The sequence below is a fragment of the Eubalaena glacialis genome, chromosome 5 (genome assembly GCF_028564815.1).
Source record: "Eubalaena glacialis isolate mEubGla1 chromosome 5, mEubGla1.1.hap2.+ XY, whole genome shotgun sequence".
Taxonomy (NCBI): domain Eukaryota; kingdom Metazoa; phylum Chordata; class Mammalia; order Artiodactyla; family Balaenidae; genus Eubalaena; species Eubalaena glacialis.
The window spans coordinates 71,744,709-71,765,191 of record NC_083720.1 but is presented as its reverse complement, the minus strand read 5'-3'; the positions used below and the strand labels follow the sequence as shown (position 1 = coordinate 71,765,191).

Here is a 20,483-nt window from a genome sequence, read left to right as displayed (position 1 = left end):
TAAATGTATTTATTTTTTAATAAGCATTCATTGAATGCCAAGTATGTGTCAACAATAGTTCTAATCCATTGGAATATTGTAAGTGTACAAAACAGATTCTTGCCCCTAAGTTTACATCTTTGTGAACAGAACAGAAATAAATACACATAGTGAAGTACATTATGTAGTATGACAGTAAGTGATGAATGCTATGGAGAAAATAAAAATAAATAAATAAAAGTAGAGCAAGGAAGTGCATATTGGGAAAACTGAAGGCAAGCTGAGATGTTGACATTTCTATGAGGATTTAAAGAAGGAGTCACATATATGGATGGCTGGGAAAATAGCATTCTAGGATGGGGAGGGGTGCAGTCAGTTCAATGGCTTTAAGGTGGGAGTACGTCTAGAACAAGGAGGCCAAGTTGATAGAGAGAGATGAAGTTAGATATATAATAGAGAGGATGGCTTACATCACTTAAGGCTTTGTTGGCCATTAGAGGAGCTTTGGTTTTACTCTGAGTGAAATAGGGAGTTTTTTCAGAATTCCAAGTGGTGGTATGGCATGATTCCATTTTCTCATGTTTTATAAGACCCACTCTCAGTGATATAATGAAAATAGACTGTATGAGGGCAGAGGTGGAAGCTGGGAGACCATTGTGATCCAGCTGAGAGATGGTGGTGGCTTAGACCAAGGTGGTAGCAGTAAAGATCTTGACAGGTAGCAGGATTTTGGATATATTATAGAACCAACAGTTTTCCTGATGTATTGGATGTGGGTGTGAAAGAGAAAAGACAAAGATAATTACAAGGTTTTAGCCTAAGCATCAGCAAGCATTGTAATAAATGTAATGAGTATTATTATTTTACAATTTGTGGCTTTTTGTTTTATGCACTTAAAAAGGAACAGTGAGCTCCCTTATACTTCTTTGTAACCTCCACAGCACTGTGAAAATGATATGCACCCAGCTGGTGCTGAATAAGTGATTGTTGAACCTTTGAGGGCTATGAGGACGACTCTACTGGTCAAAGAAAATAGTAAGGCATGAAAAGATAATATGACCTTTCAGAGAAAAACTTCTTTTACTTTACAGCTTGATCTAGGTCTGCCTCTGCCTATGCATTCCCCATTAAATTGTCTGATCCAGGCACCCTGCTCCAGCCATTCTCCAAAATCAATATGGATGCCCACAGCCTTCTTGATTGCAGAAAATTGTCTCCCTTGTTAGGGAGCCTTAGTAGTGATCTGGCTTCATTGTTCTCTGGCCACACAGAGACAAGTACTGTGCAGTCAATGGAAATGGACAATGGATGAAATTTCCTGACTAAATAAGTCTAAAAAGTCTGTCTAAAATTTTTCTTACATGGGCAAAAGGCAGTCTCAGTTCTTCTCTTTCTGTGGTGATATATTCTTAGGAACTAAAGAGAACTGCCACAATATTTTCTGGAAATGATGTATTTCATTTCTGTATTAGATTTATATTCTTGTGAACATTTACAGATGGGATTCATAAAAACTTTCACACTGAGAAAAGAAACAAACATTATTATTTCTGGGAGGACCAAAGGAAAAATCAATTATGTAGCTTACTTACTATTTCTGTTTTTTCATCATAGTCGGTGAGTCACAAATAAAAGCAAACTACCGAGACCCAACAGTTCAGACACATAGTGTCAGCTCCTTACAAACAGGAGAGCTGGGGGTGAGGCGTATTGGGCGCAAGTGAAATACCTTGATTTAGCTATAACTGTCCCTGTGACTATAAACTGGACGTGTTTTTCTTGCATGAGGTATAAAGGCTCATTTATCAACGTTTCTCTGCCCTTATAGCAAAAGGCTGAGAGTTCCACGTTCTGAGCTCAGTGAAGGCAAACATGGGGTGAATCTCTTTGATCTATTAGCTGGGGTTGTACAACAGTTGCCTTTTAAAACTGCCTGGAGAGCTGAAACAGCAGTTTAAAAGACTACCAGGAATGGCAGGAACAAGTAAGGGTGGACAAAGTGGGAAACATTTTCTGGTAAAACCCCAAATGTATCAACCTACAAGTTTATATAACGAATACTATTATAGGACATGGTGCTGGAAACTGAATTTAGGGCAGTGGGGAAAAATCAAGTGCTCATAACAGTATATTAGAGCAGAGAAGGAAAAAGGATAAAATTTAAATGCAAATCAAAAAAGGAATGAAGCAACGTGATTATTTCCATTGAAATATTTTATGGAAGAGATACGATCAGAGCTGAGAAATTAAAAGTATACTATAGATTAATAAAGAGTAAATTTAACACCATTGTAAAGCAATTATGCTCTAATAAAGGTGTTTAAAAAAAGAGTAAATTTAATTTTTTATTTCAAATACGGTCTGTAATCACTATCTTTGAAAGGACAGTTTTTCATGCATGAGTTTTGAATGTTAATACCCATATATATATATGTATCTTTTCAAATATTCTGACTAAAAATTTTGACTGTAAAAATTTTTTCTCGTATCTCTACTTCTTATATAGTAGTAAATGTCTAAAATAAAAATATTTTAATGTTCTGAAAAATATATAGACATAATTAGGATTCAGGGACAGATCTAGAACAAAGTAAAATAATCTTATGAATCACAAAGAAGACTGAGTTTGGGAATTTGCATTAAACTGAGTATTTTCTGACCAGATCTAGGTGTAGCATCCAAAACAATTTTAAAAGACCACCAAAGAATTCTATTATCACTTTAATTTCACAGTTATCTTTTTTTTTTTCAACCTTTCATTTATCTCCTGCATCTAGTGAATCTTTTCTGTTAAGTTCCTTCTGCTGTGTTTCTGCCCTCACTTTGAGGTCCAAACCCTATGCTGTAATCTACTTTCTTAAGATTTCTCCCTAATTAGAAGTCTAGGTCTCCTAAAATTGCATCGAACGGGCCTATCATAAGAATTAATAATCATTACAGTTAATGACTAGCTAGCTCTTTCTCCCTTCCTCCCTCCCTCCCTCCCTCTCTCTCTTTCTCTCTCTCTCTTTCTTTCTTTTTTTCTTTCTTTCCTTCTTTCTTTCAACTATGAGACCATGTATTCAAATGAGTTGATATGATAGAAGGGAAAGGTTCTGAGAGCAAACTAAAACAACTTATAAAATTTTTAAAAATTTAAAAAGAAGCATGCATTATAAATAAAAGGGTGGCTTGAGAAGCCTTCTCCAACACCTCAGTTTTGATTCAGAGTCACTCCTCTTCTTACCATCAGCCACCTCCTACCTCTTGACATCACCGCTTAGCATGACTGATTATTTTTACCATTTACACATGCTTTGTAGACAGTCATCTATTTACTTGTTTCTTTCCCCTCAAAGACCATGATGGCTACATACTATGTTCTTTATTTGTCTTTTATCTAAGTGTATTACGTAGTGTAACAATCAGTCCCTCAATTATTGTTTTTTTGAAGGAAGAAAAACAAGAGGAAAGAAAGGAGGAAAGAAAGAAAATTTATTCATCCATTTATCTTTCTACATGTAGCACTCTTCAGAAGTTCCAGATTTAAGATAGAGTGATATAAGGCTTTTGATTTAAATATGGGAAAGTTCAACACCAAAATTTATATATTGGTATGTGTATACACATACACACAAATATATTCATATAAATCACATATTATTATATATATGTATACACACACAACAATATATAATACATATATAAACAAACCATATACACACATACATATATATATATTTAGGTGTATATAATACATACTAATATGTAACATATACATATTATATCATGTATATGATGGAATGAAAAGTTGAAATGACATCATGCTTTATAAAACCAGCACCGACTATTTAACTGGACTGTAGGTTTCTTTATTATTATTTCTACATTATTTTGTCTCCTCAAATATATAACTTGAGACTGGTACATGACAAGTGTGTAATAAATATATATATGATGTGATTATACTGGCACTAAAGATACCAAATAATCTTAAACTAAATGAAAAATTCTTCCAATGGTTGTGTTTTTGAATGACATTTTATTATTGAAATAGTTATTAGCATGGGATTTTTAAGTCACAAAAAATGTTTCAGTACAGCTCTCTGTCTAAGTAGCTGTTGAATTTGGATGAGATAAAATGAATATAATTATGCACAGTTCACAGGGTGATCATGAAATTATATATAAAAATTTAACCCAGTCCATGCATATAGTAAATGCTTAATAGGTAATAAGTTCCTTTTATTATCACACAATGGGAATTCAACAGATAAGACAAGTATTTAAGGGTTGCTACATAAAGTTTCTAAAAGTTCCTAATTACATGTTAGGTGTAAAGTAATCATAACATTTTCCAATGTACAGACTGTCAGGAAACAGCATCCAGTGATGGGTGATAAAGTTAGTTACTTAAGGAGATTTCTTTTTTCCTTTTACACTAATTTGGGCCAAATTTATTTTTAAGAAGAAATTGATACTATCATCAAATTAGAATATCAGTTAGCTCCATTTTTTAAATACAGAATTTCTTTTTGAAGCTGATCCAAGAGATTCAGGGAAAAATAGTAAAGGTTTGTAATATTGCCAACAAGGCTCTTCATGCATTTACCTTTAGGATGTTGTAGATGAAAAATGTTGGATTGTTGAATATGAGAACTGAACTCTATTAGAAATAAAGGCAAATGATCTTATGCTTTTAGCATCTGAATCTAAAACCTTGCCTTAAATTTTTTTCCATATATGTTTAATGTAATTCAGCACTTTACCATCATAATACTTTTCCTACATGTAATTTATTGGAGGTTATCCATAGGTATAAAGATAATACTTTATCTCATATTTGAGTGTGACAGGATTGGTATGGCCTTATCCTTGACCATAATCTTCTGTGATTATCATTCTGTGATAATCTATGTTGCTCCATATTATGCACATAGAACAAAGTCCTGGGTGCTGTTGAGTGGTGAGTAGAGTGGGGAAACACACAACCATTTAACAACTCCTCATGCATTAGAAGTTACAATATGATTTGATTATTTCATTTGAAGAAGTAAACATTTCTGGAACCAACAGAAAGACTAATTAAATACCCAGGGATGGCAAGGACAACTTCAAAGAGGAAGTGTTACTTGAACTTATTTTTTAAGAACAAGGATTCAATGAGAGGGCATTTACATAGAAGAAAGAGAAAGCACCACCCCCCCTGCCCGAAAAAGAATGAAGGAGAATAACATGGAGTTGGGTATGGCTAAGGTATACAGTGTGGGACAGCACTGGATCAGGATGGAAAGGAGACAAAGATCATGAAGGGTCTGATGTGCTATGCTGTGATCTTCGAACTTGATCTTTAGGCAAAGGAGAGTCATTGAGAAAAATTTCATCAGAGAAGAGACATCACATGATTTATTATTAGCAGTGTCATGGAGGGTATATAGGAGTTGGTGAGACTAGAAGCAGGAAAACTAAAAGAGGCCATTCCAGAGGTCATTGCCAGTGAGGATTGAGAGAGAAGGGAAAGTCAAGAACGATGTAGGAAATATAATCAACAGAACCCAGTCAACAATGAAAATGCTGGATATGAGTAAGAAGTTCAGCCTGAGACTAAAAGTTTGACAACTGACAAAATGATGGTGGCTTTTACCAAGACTAGAAACAGAGGAGGCAGAATTTTGAAGCCATGGCCTATATGAGCTTTTGAAATTTAGTGTTTTCAATGTCTATACTTCTATTACATTTAAATGCTTTCCTTCTACAAAATAGAAAAGAAAGAACTGAAAAATTATTTTGCAAAGTAAACGGAAATATCGCTGTCCACAGCAGTATTTTGTGAGGATGGTGAAAAGGTCATAAAAGAAAAAGTCAATTAGCAAGCTTTAACTTATGCACCTTTTTTATAATAAAGAAAATTTTGTAGTGGAATTTTTTCAATCCTTTGTATTAGTAATATATACACACACACACATATATATGTGAATTGTAGTTCTTAGTGCATTAAGAATGCTCAATTTATGTTGATTTATAAAATAATTCATTATCTTAAAAAGGTAAAAGCTTATCCTTATTATATATATTGGACATGAGAATCAGTTTTTATTAATATGTATTTGGGGAGCAAAATGTAAATTTATATCAGCATAGTTTTTATTTTTAAATTCTCATAACTTAGTTGTTAAGCTGGTTTCTATCAGTACTTAGAGAACAGCATAGGATTTCAGGTTGGTGATTAATAAGCTCCAAGTTTCTAACTAACCCAGGGATACTAGATATGTAATAGCCTGTGCTCAGACCAAACTTTGAACTCTTAGTGTTCTAGGGTATCCCGTGTGCTCTGGATGCCATCTTTAGCAACTTGAACTGGGATGGGGTCACTAGAATCTCCTCAAAAGAGAATCTAACCTGTGATAGTAAAAGTGAGATCTTTGAGAACATCTTCATTCTTTCCCCTGTCAGAGTCCCACACTGAGCATGTAGCAAAGGCTTGATGAAACATTACCTTGAGGAACATAAATTGCTTCTGGCACCACTAACAGCTTCCCTTTGAAAACATTCTCTCCCTTGTCTGTCAGGCAGAGGATGTCTCTGGACAATACTTAGTAAACTCTTAGTAGCTATTTGTTAATTGAACCAAATGGTCCCACTAAATCTATGGGAATCAATGTGCATTCAGTCTCTCTTCCCTTTCCTAGTTGATTTCCTTTACTAGTGCTTTGGGGAGAGAGGTGTGTCTTCAGCTTCCTCACCAGAGCAAGCTGAATCATTAGGTACTGAAGAAAGACATTTCACAGAAAGAGAAGGCACTACAAATCTTCTACCTGGTGATGGTTCTAAGGGCCAGAACAGTCCCAAACCTTATTGGGGGATAGACAGACCCTCCAGTGATTTCAAAGTCAGATTCATTTGTAACCCATAATCAGTGACTGTCATGATGGGGTATGTTTAGTTTATCCTTTGAGGACTTTGTGTCCTGTCCATAAACATACAGCCGTCTTGATTCTTGTTTCGGATCCCCAGATGTGCTATACTTTATAAATCAATGCATTTTCATTAGTAGGAAAAAAATCAAAGTAAATAAACAAAAGAACAAACAGAATATATAAAGATTCAAAAATGTAAAAGCACCAGGAGTCTTACACTGAGAGGAAATTTCATGTATTCAATATATGTTTATATTTCATGTTTCCAAATCATCACAAAGAATCAAAGACCAAAACTTAGAACTATCATGAAAAATGATTGTAAGAAAACACAATTCATATTGGTTTTATTATTGGTCTTAACTCTTCCTGATTTTATGGGCACTATATTTATCAAACACGTGTTAAGTGTCTACTGGGAGGAAGATATTGGATAAGGAGCAGCAATTCTTTTGTGGTAGAATGGTGACAAATTATATTATCAGATTCCAAGTTTTCAACTTTTAATAGGGAACACTAAGTGCCATAGACACAAAAGTCGGTTAAGAATTTGTTGACTTTACTGAACTTGACTGATGACAAATGGCACATGTAGGTGTTAACAGAAATCATCCCAGGAAGCAAAATGTCTTTGTTGCTGCTGAGAGAGTAAAGCAAAACAGCAATGGCTAACTTGTCTTAAAATATGTGCATGACATCCTATTTATGATACATGGTGAGCAAAATTATTAGCATCCTCATCTTCTTGAAGGGACGTCATTTACAGTTTGATTTTACTCTCCATCTTATGAGTGTGTGCCCTTATTAGTATTAGTGTTATATCTAAATTACAGGGGTGAAGACGATATAGCTTATTGCTTGGATGGTTAGCTGCAATTAATTAATATCTTTTAATAAAATTAATATCTTTCCTGACTCCTTAATTATTATCATTTTTTTCTTCTTAGAGTATGTGAATGATGTTTGTAGTTGGCTTTGGCTTCTCACAGAAGCAGACGCTAAGATACACAATCATCTGGGAAGGGATATCAGGTGGCACTAGCTGAGGGAGGTCAAAGTGATACAGGGAAGGGAGGACAGCCAAAGCAGGGTACCACGGTGAGCAGGTTACTGCTGAGGACAGTTGCAGTTTCCTCCCACTGAAGTCATCTGGGAAATGGTGTAGAGCGTGCCTTAGAGTTGTCTCCACCGAGAGGGAGAGAAAGCTGAGTTATAGTTCCTCCAACTCTCATCCATCGTTGGTTGATGGCTGTTCCCAGGAACACAGACTTTTCTGCAATTACACTCTGCCCTGCACAGCCAGGAAAAGCCCTCAGGCAGAGAATCACAGGAGCTTGCAGCAGAACATCCCAGCATGTAGAGCAGCTGTCCCCAACCTTTTTGGCACCAGGGACTGGTTTCATGGAAGACAGTTTTTCCATGAACTGGTGAGGGGGTGGTGCAGGTGGTATTGTCAGCATGAAGCTTCGCTCGCTCACCCGCCGTTCAACTCCTGCTGTGCGGCCCGGTTCCTAACAGGCTGCAGACTGGTACCGGTCCATGGCCCGGGGGTTGGGGACCCCTGATGTAGAGGAATCATGATTGTCAAGGGGCTATGGACAAAGAACTGGCAGCAGATGCTACATTGGTCTTCTATGGATGTATACTATTGTAAATGTTCTTAATATAATTATACTATCAAATTTTTGACTTGGAATCATCATCTATTATAATAAAAATAATGCACAGATATTTTGCACGTAACTCAGAATTTCTCTCCTCTCCAGGAACTTTCCTGCCACTAGACCTAAAAACCTACTTCCATTTATTTCAACATTCTGTCTTCTCACCCCGACATAATTAAGGATATTCCCTCCTCCTTCTTCCCTCCATGTATATATTGTCAATCAATTTTAATGAACGTACTACCTGCTTACTCAGGAATATTCCTCTTTCACTGATCTTGTCTCCTGAATATTCAGCGGCTCCCTTAGTCCCTTCCATCTGCATTGCCAGATCCTTAACTATCTTCCACCTTAAACAAGCAAACAAAAACTGTCTCTTTTCCCCCACCTTCCCTTGTTGCTGGAGTCCTCTTTCCCTTCACAGTCGAACTTCTCAAAGGTTGTTTAAAATCACTCTAGGCTCTTCCTCTTCTCCCACTTCCCTCACTTCAAGCTGGCCTCTGCACACATTATTTTACTAATGGCTCCCAGGTCTCTAAATTCAGTAAATATTCCAGACTTCAGATTACTGGATCTCTCAGCAGCAGTGACTGTACGCAACTCACTTCTTCGCAGGGGTGTAAACTGCCTTTGTAACCATATAATCTCTAGTCTTACGGACACTTTATTTTCCTCTACTTTTTCTGAACATGCATAGCAGGAGAATATTCCTTGAAATGCATACATTCTTTAACTGTGTTTATGAAGTCAATAAACTTTGAAATTATTTTCTTTAAGGTAACTTTGCATATCTCTGTTCTGTCTTGAGGTGTTGCTCTTACTGTTTAGAGCTTTGAGGGTAATTTTATTTTTCTCTCTTTAGATTCTTAGTTGGCACCTCATTGCAGCCACTAGGATGATCATATTCTCCTTTACTCTTTACTTGCCATTTGGTGTGTAAGTGGATATTCCTCATGTCCTTAGCGTGAATATATTCATGTATTTTTATCATCTCTCTTTTCTAACTTTACAACTCTAGATTAAGGAGAATAAATTCCATTTGCCTCTATTTGGGTGAAGACTACCATAACATTTTAATTTCTCTCTCTTGGAACATTTTAAACCAATATCTATAGTGACTAAAGTTTTATTCAATTGTTTATTGAATAAATGTGAGAGCATGATTGATTTTGTATGAGTAAGAGGAAAAAAACATATAGAATTCAGATCCAGGACCAGCTACATAATTTGTGAGACCCAGTCCAGGATGAAAATGCACGGCCCTTTATGCAAAAGATAAAGAAGAATTTCAAGGAAGCAAAAACAGAACATTAGACCAGGCATGGGACTCTTCTGAGCATAGGGACCTATGTGACTGCACAAATTGTGTAGCTGCACAAGTAGACCCTGTGCGGGTGTTTGTGGGCAGGTGGCAGCTGAGAATTAACTTTATAAATGAGTTTCAAATGAGTTTTATAACAAAATTTCACGAATACCGTTTTTTGGAATAAAATAGTATATAAAATAACAAAGTTGAATGAATATATTTATTTGGAACACCATAAGTGTGCTTTTGGCACAGAGTATTGCAGTGAATAGAAATATGTAGCTGATAAGAAAACACTTTTAGTTTTAAATTTATTCTTGACTGTGGTACAATGCTTTGTTTACCCTGAGGGCTCAGGAGCCAGAGTGCTTGGGTCCTAAAACCTGGCTCTATCTACTCAACGGAGTGTGGGTCATGGGGCACATTTCCTTAACTTTCCGTACATCAGTGTACACATATATTGGGATGATAACAGAGAATCTATCTCATAGATTTCTCATGTAGATTATTACATTTCAAGTCCTTTTAAGAGTAAGCATTCAGTCTCTTCTGTTATTTCAAAATCCTTTTACTTTTTAGTTTTGCTTTAGTGGATACAATATTCCAGATTCAGTTTACTGTCTCTTTCATGGTTGTGAATTAATGTTCAGTATAATATTAAAATATTTCATGCTATTGTTTGTGTAGAATTACACATTTGACACTTAGCAGTTAAGGCATTAAGTTCATGATGGTAGAAATTAATGATGTACTTTTTTCTTACAAGAACACTGAAAGGGTTTTAGTTTTAAATTTTTCCTTTGAGCTTTCTCCCCATTGCCATTTGGCTTATTTAAAATCAAAGATCTCAATCACCTGGTTAATAAAGCAATCCAGTTAATTGTGCAACACTTTGTAAGTTACATAACTTTCAAGTCTAATTCAATTTAATCTTCACGGTTTAGGCATTCTTAAATACATGAAAAGGCAAGCTTGTTTGGAAATAATCCTTGTGATTAATGAATGTTTTTTGCTTTTATTTTTATGTTACTGAATGAAAAAGCTTTTTATAAAATATGAATTATGTTTATTGATAATGATTAATGATGTGTTTGTGCTTTATTGAGAAGATACACTAATTTACAATCTACAAACTAAATCTCTACCATCATGAAATACCATTTGAAATATTTGGTTTAATGGTCAATTACAGGACTGTATCAAACAGTAACCATACTAACTGTACTTTATTTTCCGTACTGGTGGTACATTTAAGATAGTTTCTGAGAAACTATTCATTCTGAGCAGTGTGCTGAAAACAAAATGCTCTAGTCAGGTATAGTTTCCAAATAAGAATGTCATAATCCTTCTAAGCATTTAGCATTTAGGATTGTAAGACCCTATGAAGTAATTAAGCAATACAGCTATTTTTGTTGGTTGTGAACGTTGAAAAGAAAGCAAAAAAGAAATATTCCCAAATATCACAGAACTTTCTAACCATGCCATGTACTTGACCCCTTCTCTCTCCTGTGGTTCTCATTATATAATATCTATATTCAATCTCTTTTTCTTTTTCTTACACCAGACAGTATTACTGAAGTCTTCACTAACATCTATGTGACCAGTTTTGGCCCCGTCTCAGATACAGATATGGTGAGTTTTTCATTAAACAGTATTTTTACTTCATATAATGGGAAGTCTGGGGGGTAATTTAGAATAAACACGTATTTTTAGTGTTATAGATTCTGGATCTGTCTCATGCCTATTTAGTCTGCCCAAATAACATGGAAAGTTAAGGCTGTTAATCTGCTTATAGCTGTGTGCACCATTCTAACTTGAGTGTTCAGATTAACCCTTTATATTTTACATTATTTTCAAAATTTTCTACCCAGCTGCAGTGTGGCAAACAATTGTTTAAAAAAAAATAATTATATTACTGAGAACCATTTTTTAAGATTAAGTCCCCTGGGCTTCCCTGGTGGCGCAGTGGTTGAGAGTCTGCCTGCCAATGCAGGGGACACGGGTTCGAGCCCTGGTCTGGGAAGATCCCACATGCCGCGGAGCAACTGGGCCCGTGAGCCACAACTACTGAGCCTGCGCGTCTGGAGCCTCTGCTCCGCAACAAGAGAGGCCGCGGTAGTGAGAGGCCCGTGCACCGCGATGAAGAGTGGCCCCTGCTTGCCACAACTAGAGAAAGCCCTCGCACAGAAATGAAGACCCAACACAGCCATAAATAAATAAATAAATAAATAAATAAGTAAATAAAAGCAAACCTTTAAAAAAAAAAAAAAGATTAAGGCCCCTGCTTGACTTCCGTACGTCTGGGGCAGTTTCATAGACAACTGCTTCTTACAGGTTGTGGTTATGGTCGGTGTTACAAATGGAAACCTTCTATTAACATTGAGTAAGGTGGATTTCTTGTCATCCTATCTACATAAATACAATACATACACTCATACATTTAAATTAATCTAAAGAAAACTAGAATCTTAACATTCTTGAATTCTATGGAACTGGTCTTTATTTTTCTTTAAAATGAGATCAGTAGAAGAGGGAAATTAGTCTGTTGGGTTAGAAATCAGTGGACTAGATACATCGTCGATAAATCCTTGGTTAAGCATAAGAATTTTAGTAATCAGTCTTCCACTTCTACTGCTATCTACAGTGCTCTATTATAGAAGTTTTTTTGTAGAAATTATTTTTCATCCACCTTCCTTATGGTCAGGGAATGAGAATTAGAGGAGATGCCCTTGTCCCTGCTTTGCCTGGCCTTTCTCCATCATGTCATCTCTTCCCAATTTCTTCCCTTTATCTGATACCCCAAGGGGAAGGATAAGTGTGCAGGTTTTCCACCTGGATAAACACACAAAAACTAAGGGTTTTCCTTTTTTACAGATGCTCATTAACAATATTAGCCAATTTTTTTAATTGAAATATAGTTGATTTACAATATTGTGTTAGTTTCAGGTATACAGCATAGTGATTCAGTTATTTTGTTTTCAGATTATTTTCCATTATAGGTTATTACAAGATATTGAATACAGTTCTCTGTGCTATACAGTAAATCTTTATAGCTTATCTATTTTATGTATAGTAGTTTGTATCTGTTAATCCCATATTCCTAATTTACCCCTCCTCCCCTGCCCCCCCCCACCTTTGGTGACCTTAAGTTTGTTTTCTATGTCTGTGAGTCTATATCTGTTTTGTATATAGATTCATTTGTATTATTTTTTGGATTCCATATGTAAGTAATATCATACATTATTTGTTTCTCTCTGTCTCAGTTACTTCATTAAGTATAAAATTCTCTAGGTCCATCCATGTTGCTGTAAATGGCAATATTTCATTCTTTTTTATGGCTGAGTAATATTCCATTGTATACTTATATACCACATCTTCTTAAGCCAATTTTCTATTGACAGGCACTTGGGTTGTTTCCATGTCTTGGCTATTCTAAATAATGCTGCTATGAACACTGAAGTGCATGTGTCTTTTTTTTTTTTAATAAATTTATTTATTTATTTATTTATTTTTGGCTGTGTTGGGTCTTCGTTTCTGTGCAAGGGCTTTCTCTAGTTGAGGCGAGCGGGGGCCACTCTTCATTGCGGTGCACAGGCCTCTCACTTTCGTGGCCTCTCTTGTTGTGGAGTACAGGCTCCAGACACGCAGGCTCAGTACCTGTGGCTCACGGGCCCAGTTGCTCTGCGGCATGTGGGATCTTCCCAGACCAGGGCTCGAACCCATGTCCCCTGCATTGGCAGGCAGATTCTCAGCCACTGTGCCACCAGGGAAGCCCGCATGTGTCTTTTAAAATTAGAGTTTTTGTTTTTTTCCAGTTATACACCCAGGAGTAGGATGGCTGTATCATATGGCAACTCTATTTTTAGTTTTTTGAAGAACCTCCATGCTGTTTTCATTAGTGGCTCTACTAATTTACATTCCCATGATTATCCATTTTTTTGGGACCTCCCTACCTTTCCTTTAGGGAGCAGATATGCTGGTTTTATCACTGAAAAATCAGTTTTTCTTCCACCCAGAGCCATTTCTCTGACCTCATAATTCTTTTTTATATTAACTTGGATGGCTGAAGATGTAAAGTGGAAGAGGGGTGATGACCCCCAATTTGGGGGAGGTGGTTGATACCAAACACTGCTGACCTTTGAAGTTCTTTCAAATTAGAATGTGAAGATTTAAGTGCTTTTTCCCCCCAACTTCAGGCATTAGCTACAATTCTGCAACAACAGGAAAAATCCCACTTTTCAACATAACTCTCCTCCTCCCTTGCAGTATCCTATATCATGACCTGAAATATTAATCCTCCTCTTTCCATAGGTTAATTTCAGTGTACACAAACTTGAAAAGATCACAGAGACATATTTTTAGTAAGAGTGTATATCCCAAACATTATTGGTTGGCAGTAAAGATAATATTCCTGTGAAGCTTGTCTTAATAAATGCTCCCTATCTTAGAGACACAGTGAGAATGAGCACCTAACCTCTATGTGGAGCCAAGTGCAGAGAGTCAGAATTCTGTCAAGCACTACATTGAACAATTAGCAGAATATTATATAAATTATGATTCTTATATGGTTAGCTATGGTGTTTTATTACCAGCCAAAACAGAAAGGCAAATGATATAGGACCCCCAAATATCAAAGTTTTCAATGTTTTAGATTTTGTGTAGTGAATATTAATACTAACAGTTACAATGCTAAAGTTTTTTTGTTTGTTCATTTTGCAGAGTGAATTCTTTTACCTGAACAAATCAAAAGTAAACATATCTTCATATATGCTTTTTCTAGACATGCAAATGTTTGTTACTTGAGCATTTTAGACACATAGTCATATTTTTGGCAAAATATATGAAGAGACATTTTTCCAGTGGTGATAATGAATTAAACTAATCCTCCTCTTCTTTGTTCTGACCATTCTTTGGGATCACTGAAAAATTTAGAAAGCTGGTAGCTTCAACTCAAAATGGATTAAAGACTTGAATGTAACACCTGAAACCATAAAGCTCATAGAAGAAAATATAGGGAATAAGCTCTTTGACATTGGTCTTGGCGATGATTTTTTAAAATTTGACAGCAATAGCAAAAATAAACCAGTAGGACTGACTATATCAAACTGAAAGCTTCTGCACAGCAAAAAAAACCATCAATAAAATGAAAAGGCAATCTACAGAATGGGAAAAAATATTTGCAAATTATGTATCTGATAAGGGGGTAGCATCCAAAATATATAAAGAACTGGTACAACTCAACAGTAAAAAAACAAAACAAAAACAAAAACCACAATCCAATTTAAATAAGGAATAAAAACTGAATAGACATTTCTTCAAAGAAAACATACAAATGACCAAGAGGTACATGAAAATATACTCAACATCAATAATCATCATGGAAAAGTAAATCAAAACCACAATGAGATCTCTCCTCACACCTGTTAGAATGGCTATCAACAAAAAGACAAGATACTCTGTATGATATCACTTATCCACTTATATGTGAAATCTAGAAAATAAAATAAACTAGTGAATGTAACAAAAAAGAAACAGACTCAGAGATAGAGCGAACAAACTAGTGGTTACTGGTGGGGAGAGGGAAGGGAGGAGGGGCAAGATAGGGGTACGAGATTAAGAAGTACAAACTACTATGTGTAAAATAAATAAGCTACAAGGATATATTACAGAGCACATCACAGGATTATAGCCAATATTTTATAATAATTATAAACGGAGTATACCTTTAAAACTGTGAATCACTATATTGTATACCTGAAACATATAATATTGTACATCAACTACACCTCAATAAAAATAGTTTTAAAAAAAGGCAAGAGATAAATGTTGTCAGTGATGTGGAGAAAAGGGGACCTTTGTGCAGTTAGCAGCCATGTAAATTGGTGTAATCAGTATAGAAAACAGTATGGAGGTTTCTCAAAAAATTAAAAATAGAACTATCATATTATTCAATAATCCACTTCTGGTATATATATTCAAAATGAAAATAGGACCCCCAAGAGAAATCTGCACTACTGTTTTTTTTTTTTTTTTTTTTTTTTTTTTTTTTTTTTTGGCCGTGCTGCATAGCTTGTGGGATCTTTAGTTCCCCGACACAAGGGATTGAACCTGGACCCCCGAAGTGAAAGCACCGAGTCCTAACCACTGGACCACCAGGGAATTCCCTGCACTCCTTTTTTTATTCACCATTTTCCACAATGCCAAGATATGGAAATATGATGTGATATATATATCACATGAGAAAGAGCGAAATCCCGGCATTTTTGACAGCATGGATGGATCTCAAGGGTATTATGTTAAGTGAATAAACCAGACAAATATTGCATTGTATCACTGACATGTGGAATAAAAAAGTCATAAAGAGAGAGGGTAGATAAGTGGTTGCCAGCTGCTGAAGGGTGGGGAAAATAGGGAAAGGTCGGTGAAAGGTATAAACTTTCAGCTACAAGATGAATAAGGTCTGAGGATCTAATGTAAGGCATGGTGACTATAGTTGATAACACTGTATTGTATAACTGAAATTCACTAAGAGAGTAGAACTTAAATGTTCTTGCCAAAAACAAACAAATAATAAATAAATAGATATGAGGCAATGGATATGTTAATTAACTAGACAGAGGGAATCCTTTCACTATGTATATCAAATCACCACTATGATTGCTTCAGATACCTTAAATTTTTTTCTTCAATTATACTTCAATAAAGCTGAATTTTTTTTATTTTTAAAAAAGGAAAATAAAAAGAAACTGTGATTGTTTAGTTAGTGTTTCCATGTAGGAATTTCATCCAGGCATTTGATGGGAAATTTATATATTTTTACAAATCCTAAATTCTGGGAAAAATCAAATAAGAAAATGGGAAAAAGCATTATAATTCTCCTGCAAGAATTAAAGCTTAGCATAAGGAATCCACAGATGTCACGTTGCAGCCCAGAGCAGGGAATGCTGATGTGTGAAGCTGAACACTCAAGGTTAAGGACAAGTCCCAGAACTGGGACAGGACCGTGTCTGAGTGAAGCAGTCACGATCAGGCAATAATGCGTCTAGCAGTTGTGTGTCCTGTCTGCTGCTGTCATTTTGAAATAAATTTGAAATAAATATTAACAAGCTCTATGCAAAAATAAATATATAAAAATTAAAAGGTGGGAGCTCATGTTAGGTGTATAGTCGTTGGCAATAGAGCAAATTTAAACTCATCTGTGAACTGAATTCAGAATGTTGGTGTCTTCAGTGACTTTAGCCCAAGAATTTAAAGAAATTTTAACAGGCTCAAGATAGGCTTTCTTATTTTGGGGGACACTACCACACATTGTATTAAATATGCAGATGCACTCATATTCCAAACCATATAGGTTGAATTGAGTTGAGTAGAATTGTGTTTGGCAACATTTAAATATTAAAAAATCATTTATTTTTATTTTTTTAGTTTTCTTTATGTATTTTGGATTATGTGTGTGTATGTATGTGAGCACATGCACTTGTATATTGAGAAATTCCCTAAAATGAAATACATATTTAACATCTCTTAGGCTCTTGAGATGCTTGAAGGCCCTAGACGTTTTTTCCTAATACACATTTTCTTTGAATCACCTAGCCTAACATAGTCCTATAGAATTCTCTTTGGTCATGTCAAATTTTCTACTTTATTTCCATCTTTTTGCACCTTGTTTACTCAGTCTTACCAATAGTTGGGTTGGGGGGAGTCTAATTAATTGCAAGACCACTAACTGGGTTACTTACTCTATCATCAGAGTCCAGTTAGAGGAAAGGATCCATAACGGTAATTAGAACAGGGAAAACCTCATAGAATGAATTATAGATTAGTACAAGATGGTTAAATAAACATGTAAAAGAAGACTCTAAGCAATATAGATTTAGCAGATGCAGAGGGCAGCATCTGCTTCTGGGGTGAAGCATCATGAACAAGGAAGGAACTCAGGACTTGTAAAGGAGTCCTTCCCCTAAGGCCAAGACTTAGAACTCACTGGAGACGACTTTATGGTTAGAGGAGTATGCACCACCTGCTGGTGAAGAAACATATGAGGGTACATGCTGAAGCTGGTCAGAGGAATATCTTGCCTGCTGGCTGACAACTCACAGCTCGGCAGTCCTTTGAAGCTGTGTCAGAGAATGACAGTGCACCTGAACCAGGAAAAGAACCAGAAAGAAAAGCCCCTTTCCCTTGCTATGACATGGCAGTATCCCTCCAGCACCTTCTAATGGCAAAGCCTAACATTGTGTGAGCTGGGGAAGGAGCACTGTTTACAGAGCCCTTCTCCTGTGTCACAAAGAAGGGGAAAGGAGGGTGGACTTGGAGCTGAGAGGCAATTCACTAATAATAGGTGTACATAATAATGTGTGATATGAGGAGGCTTTTGAGGGAGAGCCAAGGGGTCGTTTGACCATGCAACAGCTGCTGTTTGATATGCGTCCAAATCTAGAGAAGAAAATGAAAGCTGAGTAATTTATATACACACGTAACACAGACACACACAAACACACACACTTACTCATATTATAAATATATTAGGGAAGACAGAGCTCAATTTAAAAACATGTATACATTTTGTGAAGAGAAATGACTTGGACCTCACGGTGTTCACATGGGGTGATTTCCAATCTTGATATTACTTTTGTTGGAAAGCAAAACAAATAATGAGGAAAAGTTTGAATATATGTTAGTATGGATGGCCAGGTCAAGAAATGAAACTTATATGTGCGACTCTAAAGAGAAAGAAATTTAGTATGATGCAGAGGTACAAGACACTGACATTATTATTACCCATACATAAAAGTGGATATGAAGATATCTAATTCATGTCTTACAGAAGCAATTTGTTAATGGGAAAACAGTAAAGAATAAATTTAATTTCACTTTTGGTAGCTTAGCTAATAACCTTATTTCTATGCAGTGTGCATACTCAGCAGCAAGACTTAAATTCCTAAGTCCTCCTCTGCAGGTCAGTGATGTAGATTTGTTATATTAGCCTTAGAGGAAAAAGCAGCCTAGCAAAAATAATTAAGAAGCAAAAGAGCAAACACACACACACACACTGCTGACTCAGAACCATTAACTAGTGTAATTGTCCAAAGAAAGTTGCAGATCTAAATTATAATTAAAGATTCTAATTACAGCGCTTGCAATTAAGTACAGTTTTTTTTTTTAATTTCAACATTTAAAAAAATTCATGAGTAAGAAGGTAAACTTGGGGATGTACTAACAGCTAATTGACAAAGTTGGTAGTAGCTAACTGCACATTTAAGCAATTTATAGCTCTTCTGTGTGTATTTTTTACTTTTTTATTTGTTCTATATAGGGGGTCTTTTCCCATTCTAGCAAGCATTTTCACTGGGTGAGCATATTCTTCAGACATAAGTGGTATAGCCACCAACTATTGCACTGAAACCTAGACTAAGAACCGCAGCCCAAATGGTTATCTCTTGCACTGCTAAGTGTTAGGGTTAGATCTTGAACGATGAACACTTTGAAGTCATCTCAAGATTTCTGATCTAGAGTTTACCATTAGGCTATTAAGAAGCAGGCAGCCAGGTAAGTGGTGACCTTGGTTTATTGATCATATCAATCCCCTTAGTTAATACTTGTCTATCTTATGAAAACACAGAGTGCATTAACTCTTAGAAACCCCAGAAGCTATTGGGATATTATATAGTTCAGTAGTTAACATCATAGGGAGCTTTAGAGAATTATTAGATCTTGATATTTGGCCGAAAATTAACACTGGGTTTAAGCTGTCAACCCTTATCAGAAGTTGCCATTTGTAAATGTATCTAGATAAAGAAACCTGCTGCAAACACAGCAAATACTCTATATCAAAGATAAACTAATAATGTTTCCTCACTTTAAAGTCAGAATGTAGAAGTTGATAACTGGACAGTTATTGATATTTTGGAAGGATAGGAATTAGACTTAGCTAATATTCAGCCAATATTTTTCAGCACCCTCCTAGAATTTTTAATAATGTTCCTCAAAATGAGAATCATAGACACTTGTGTTGGGATCTGTTGGAGTATTTATTTAAAAAGTGATTTCCTAGGTTCCTTCTACGATCTGTGGAATCATAATTGCTTGTTGTGGGGCATGACGGTCTGCCTTTTAACAGGGTTGAGGTATTTGACTTTATGCTGAGGGCAGCCAAAAACCATCATTGGATTGGTGGACGATTGGGGTAATACAGAAGGAATGTGAAGAGTCAGATTTTCTGCAATCCAATAATTTATATTAGAGGATAAGGAAAGGAAAACATTGTTTGAAAGCTGATATATGCCAGCCAAGAAATGATTGTAGACTGGGTCAGGGTAGAGGGACTACTACCCTGAAAGAAAAAACTGAAAAGATTTAAAAGATGTGATAGAAATGATAAGCCTTTGTGATCTGTTGGAAGTAGAGGTTGAAGGAGATGTATAGGATGAAGGCTTGGGGGCATTGGGTGGTTGGTGGTACCATTCACTGGGATATGGAACACAGGAAGAAAAGTTTTGTTTGCTTTTGTTTTGGTGTCTAGGGGATGAGTATTTACGTTTTGGACGTATTGAGTTGGGGTCTTTGTGAGAGATTTAATTGGAGATGTCTAGGTAGCAGGAATAGACCTAGAACTCAAGAGAACTTAGAATGCAGATG

General features: G+C 35.9%; 1 protein-coding gene across 2 annotated transcripts in view; it reads left to right on the top strand.

Annotated features, from left to right (window-relative positions):
- The window catches only part of GABRA2 (gamma-aminobutyric acid type A receptor subunit alpha2), a 113,958-nt gene that overhangs the window by 36,141 nt on the left and 57,334 nt on the right, over positions 1–20,483 (top strand). For both annotated transcript variants that reach the window (XM_061191351.1, XM_061191350.1), the window contains exon 3: positions 11,410–11,477. In XM_061191351.1, the coding sequence (XP_061047334.1) occupies positions 11,410–11,477 (68 nt within the window). The remainder of the gene's footprint in view (positions 1–11,409; positions 11,478–20,483) is intronic.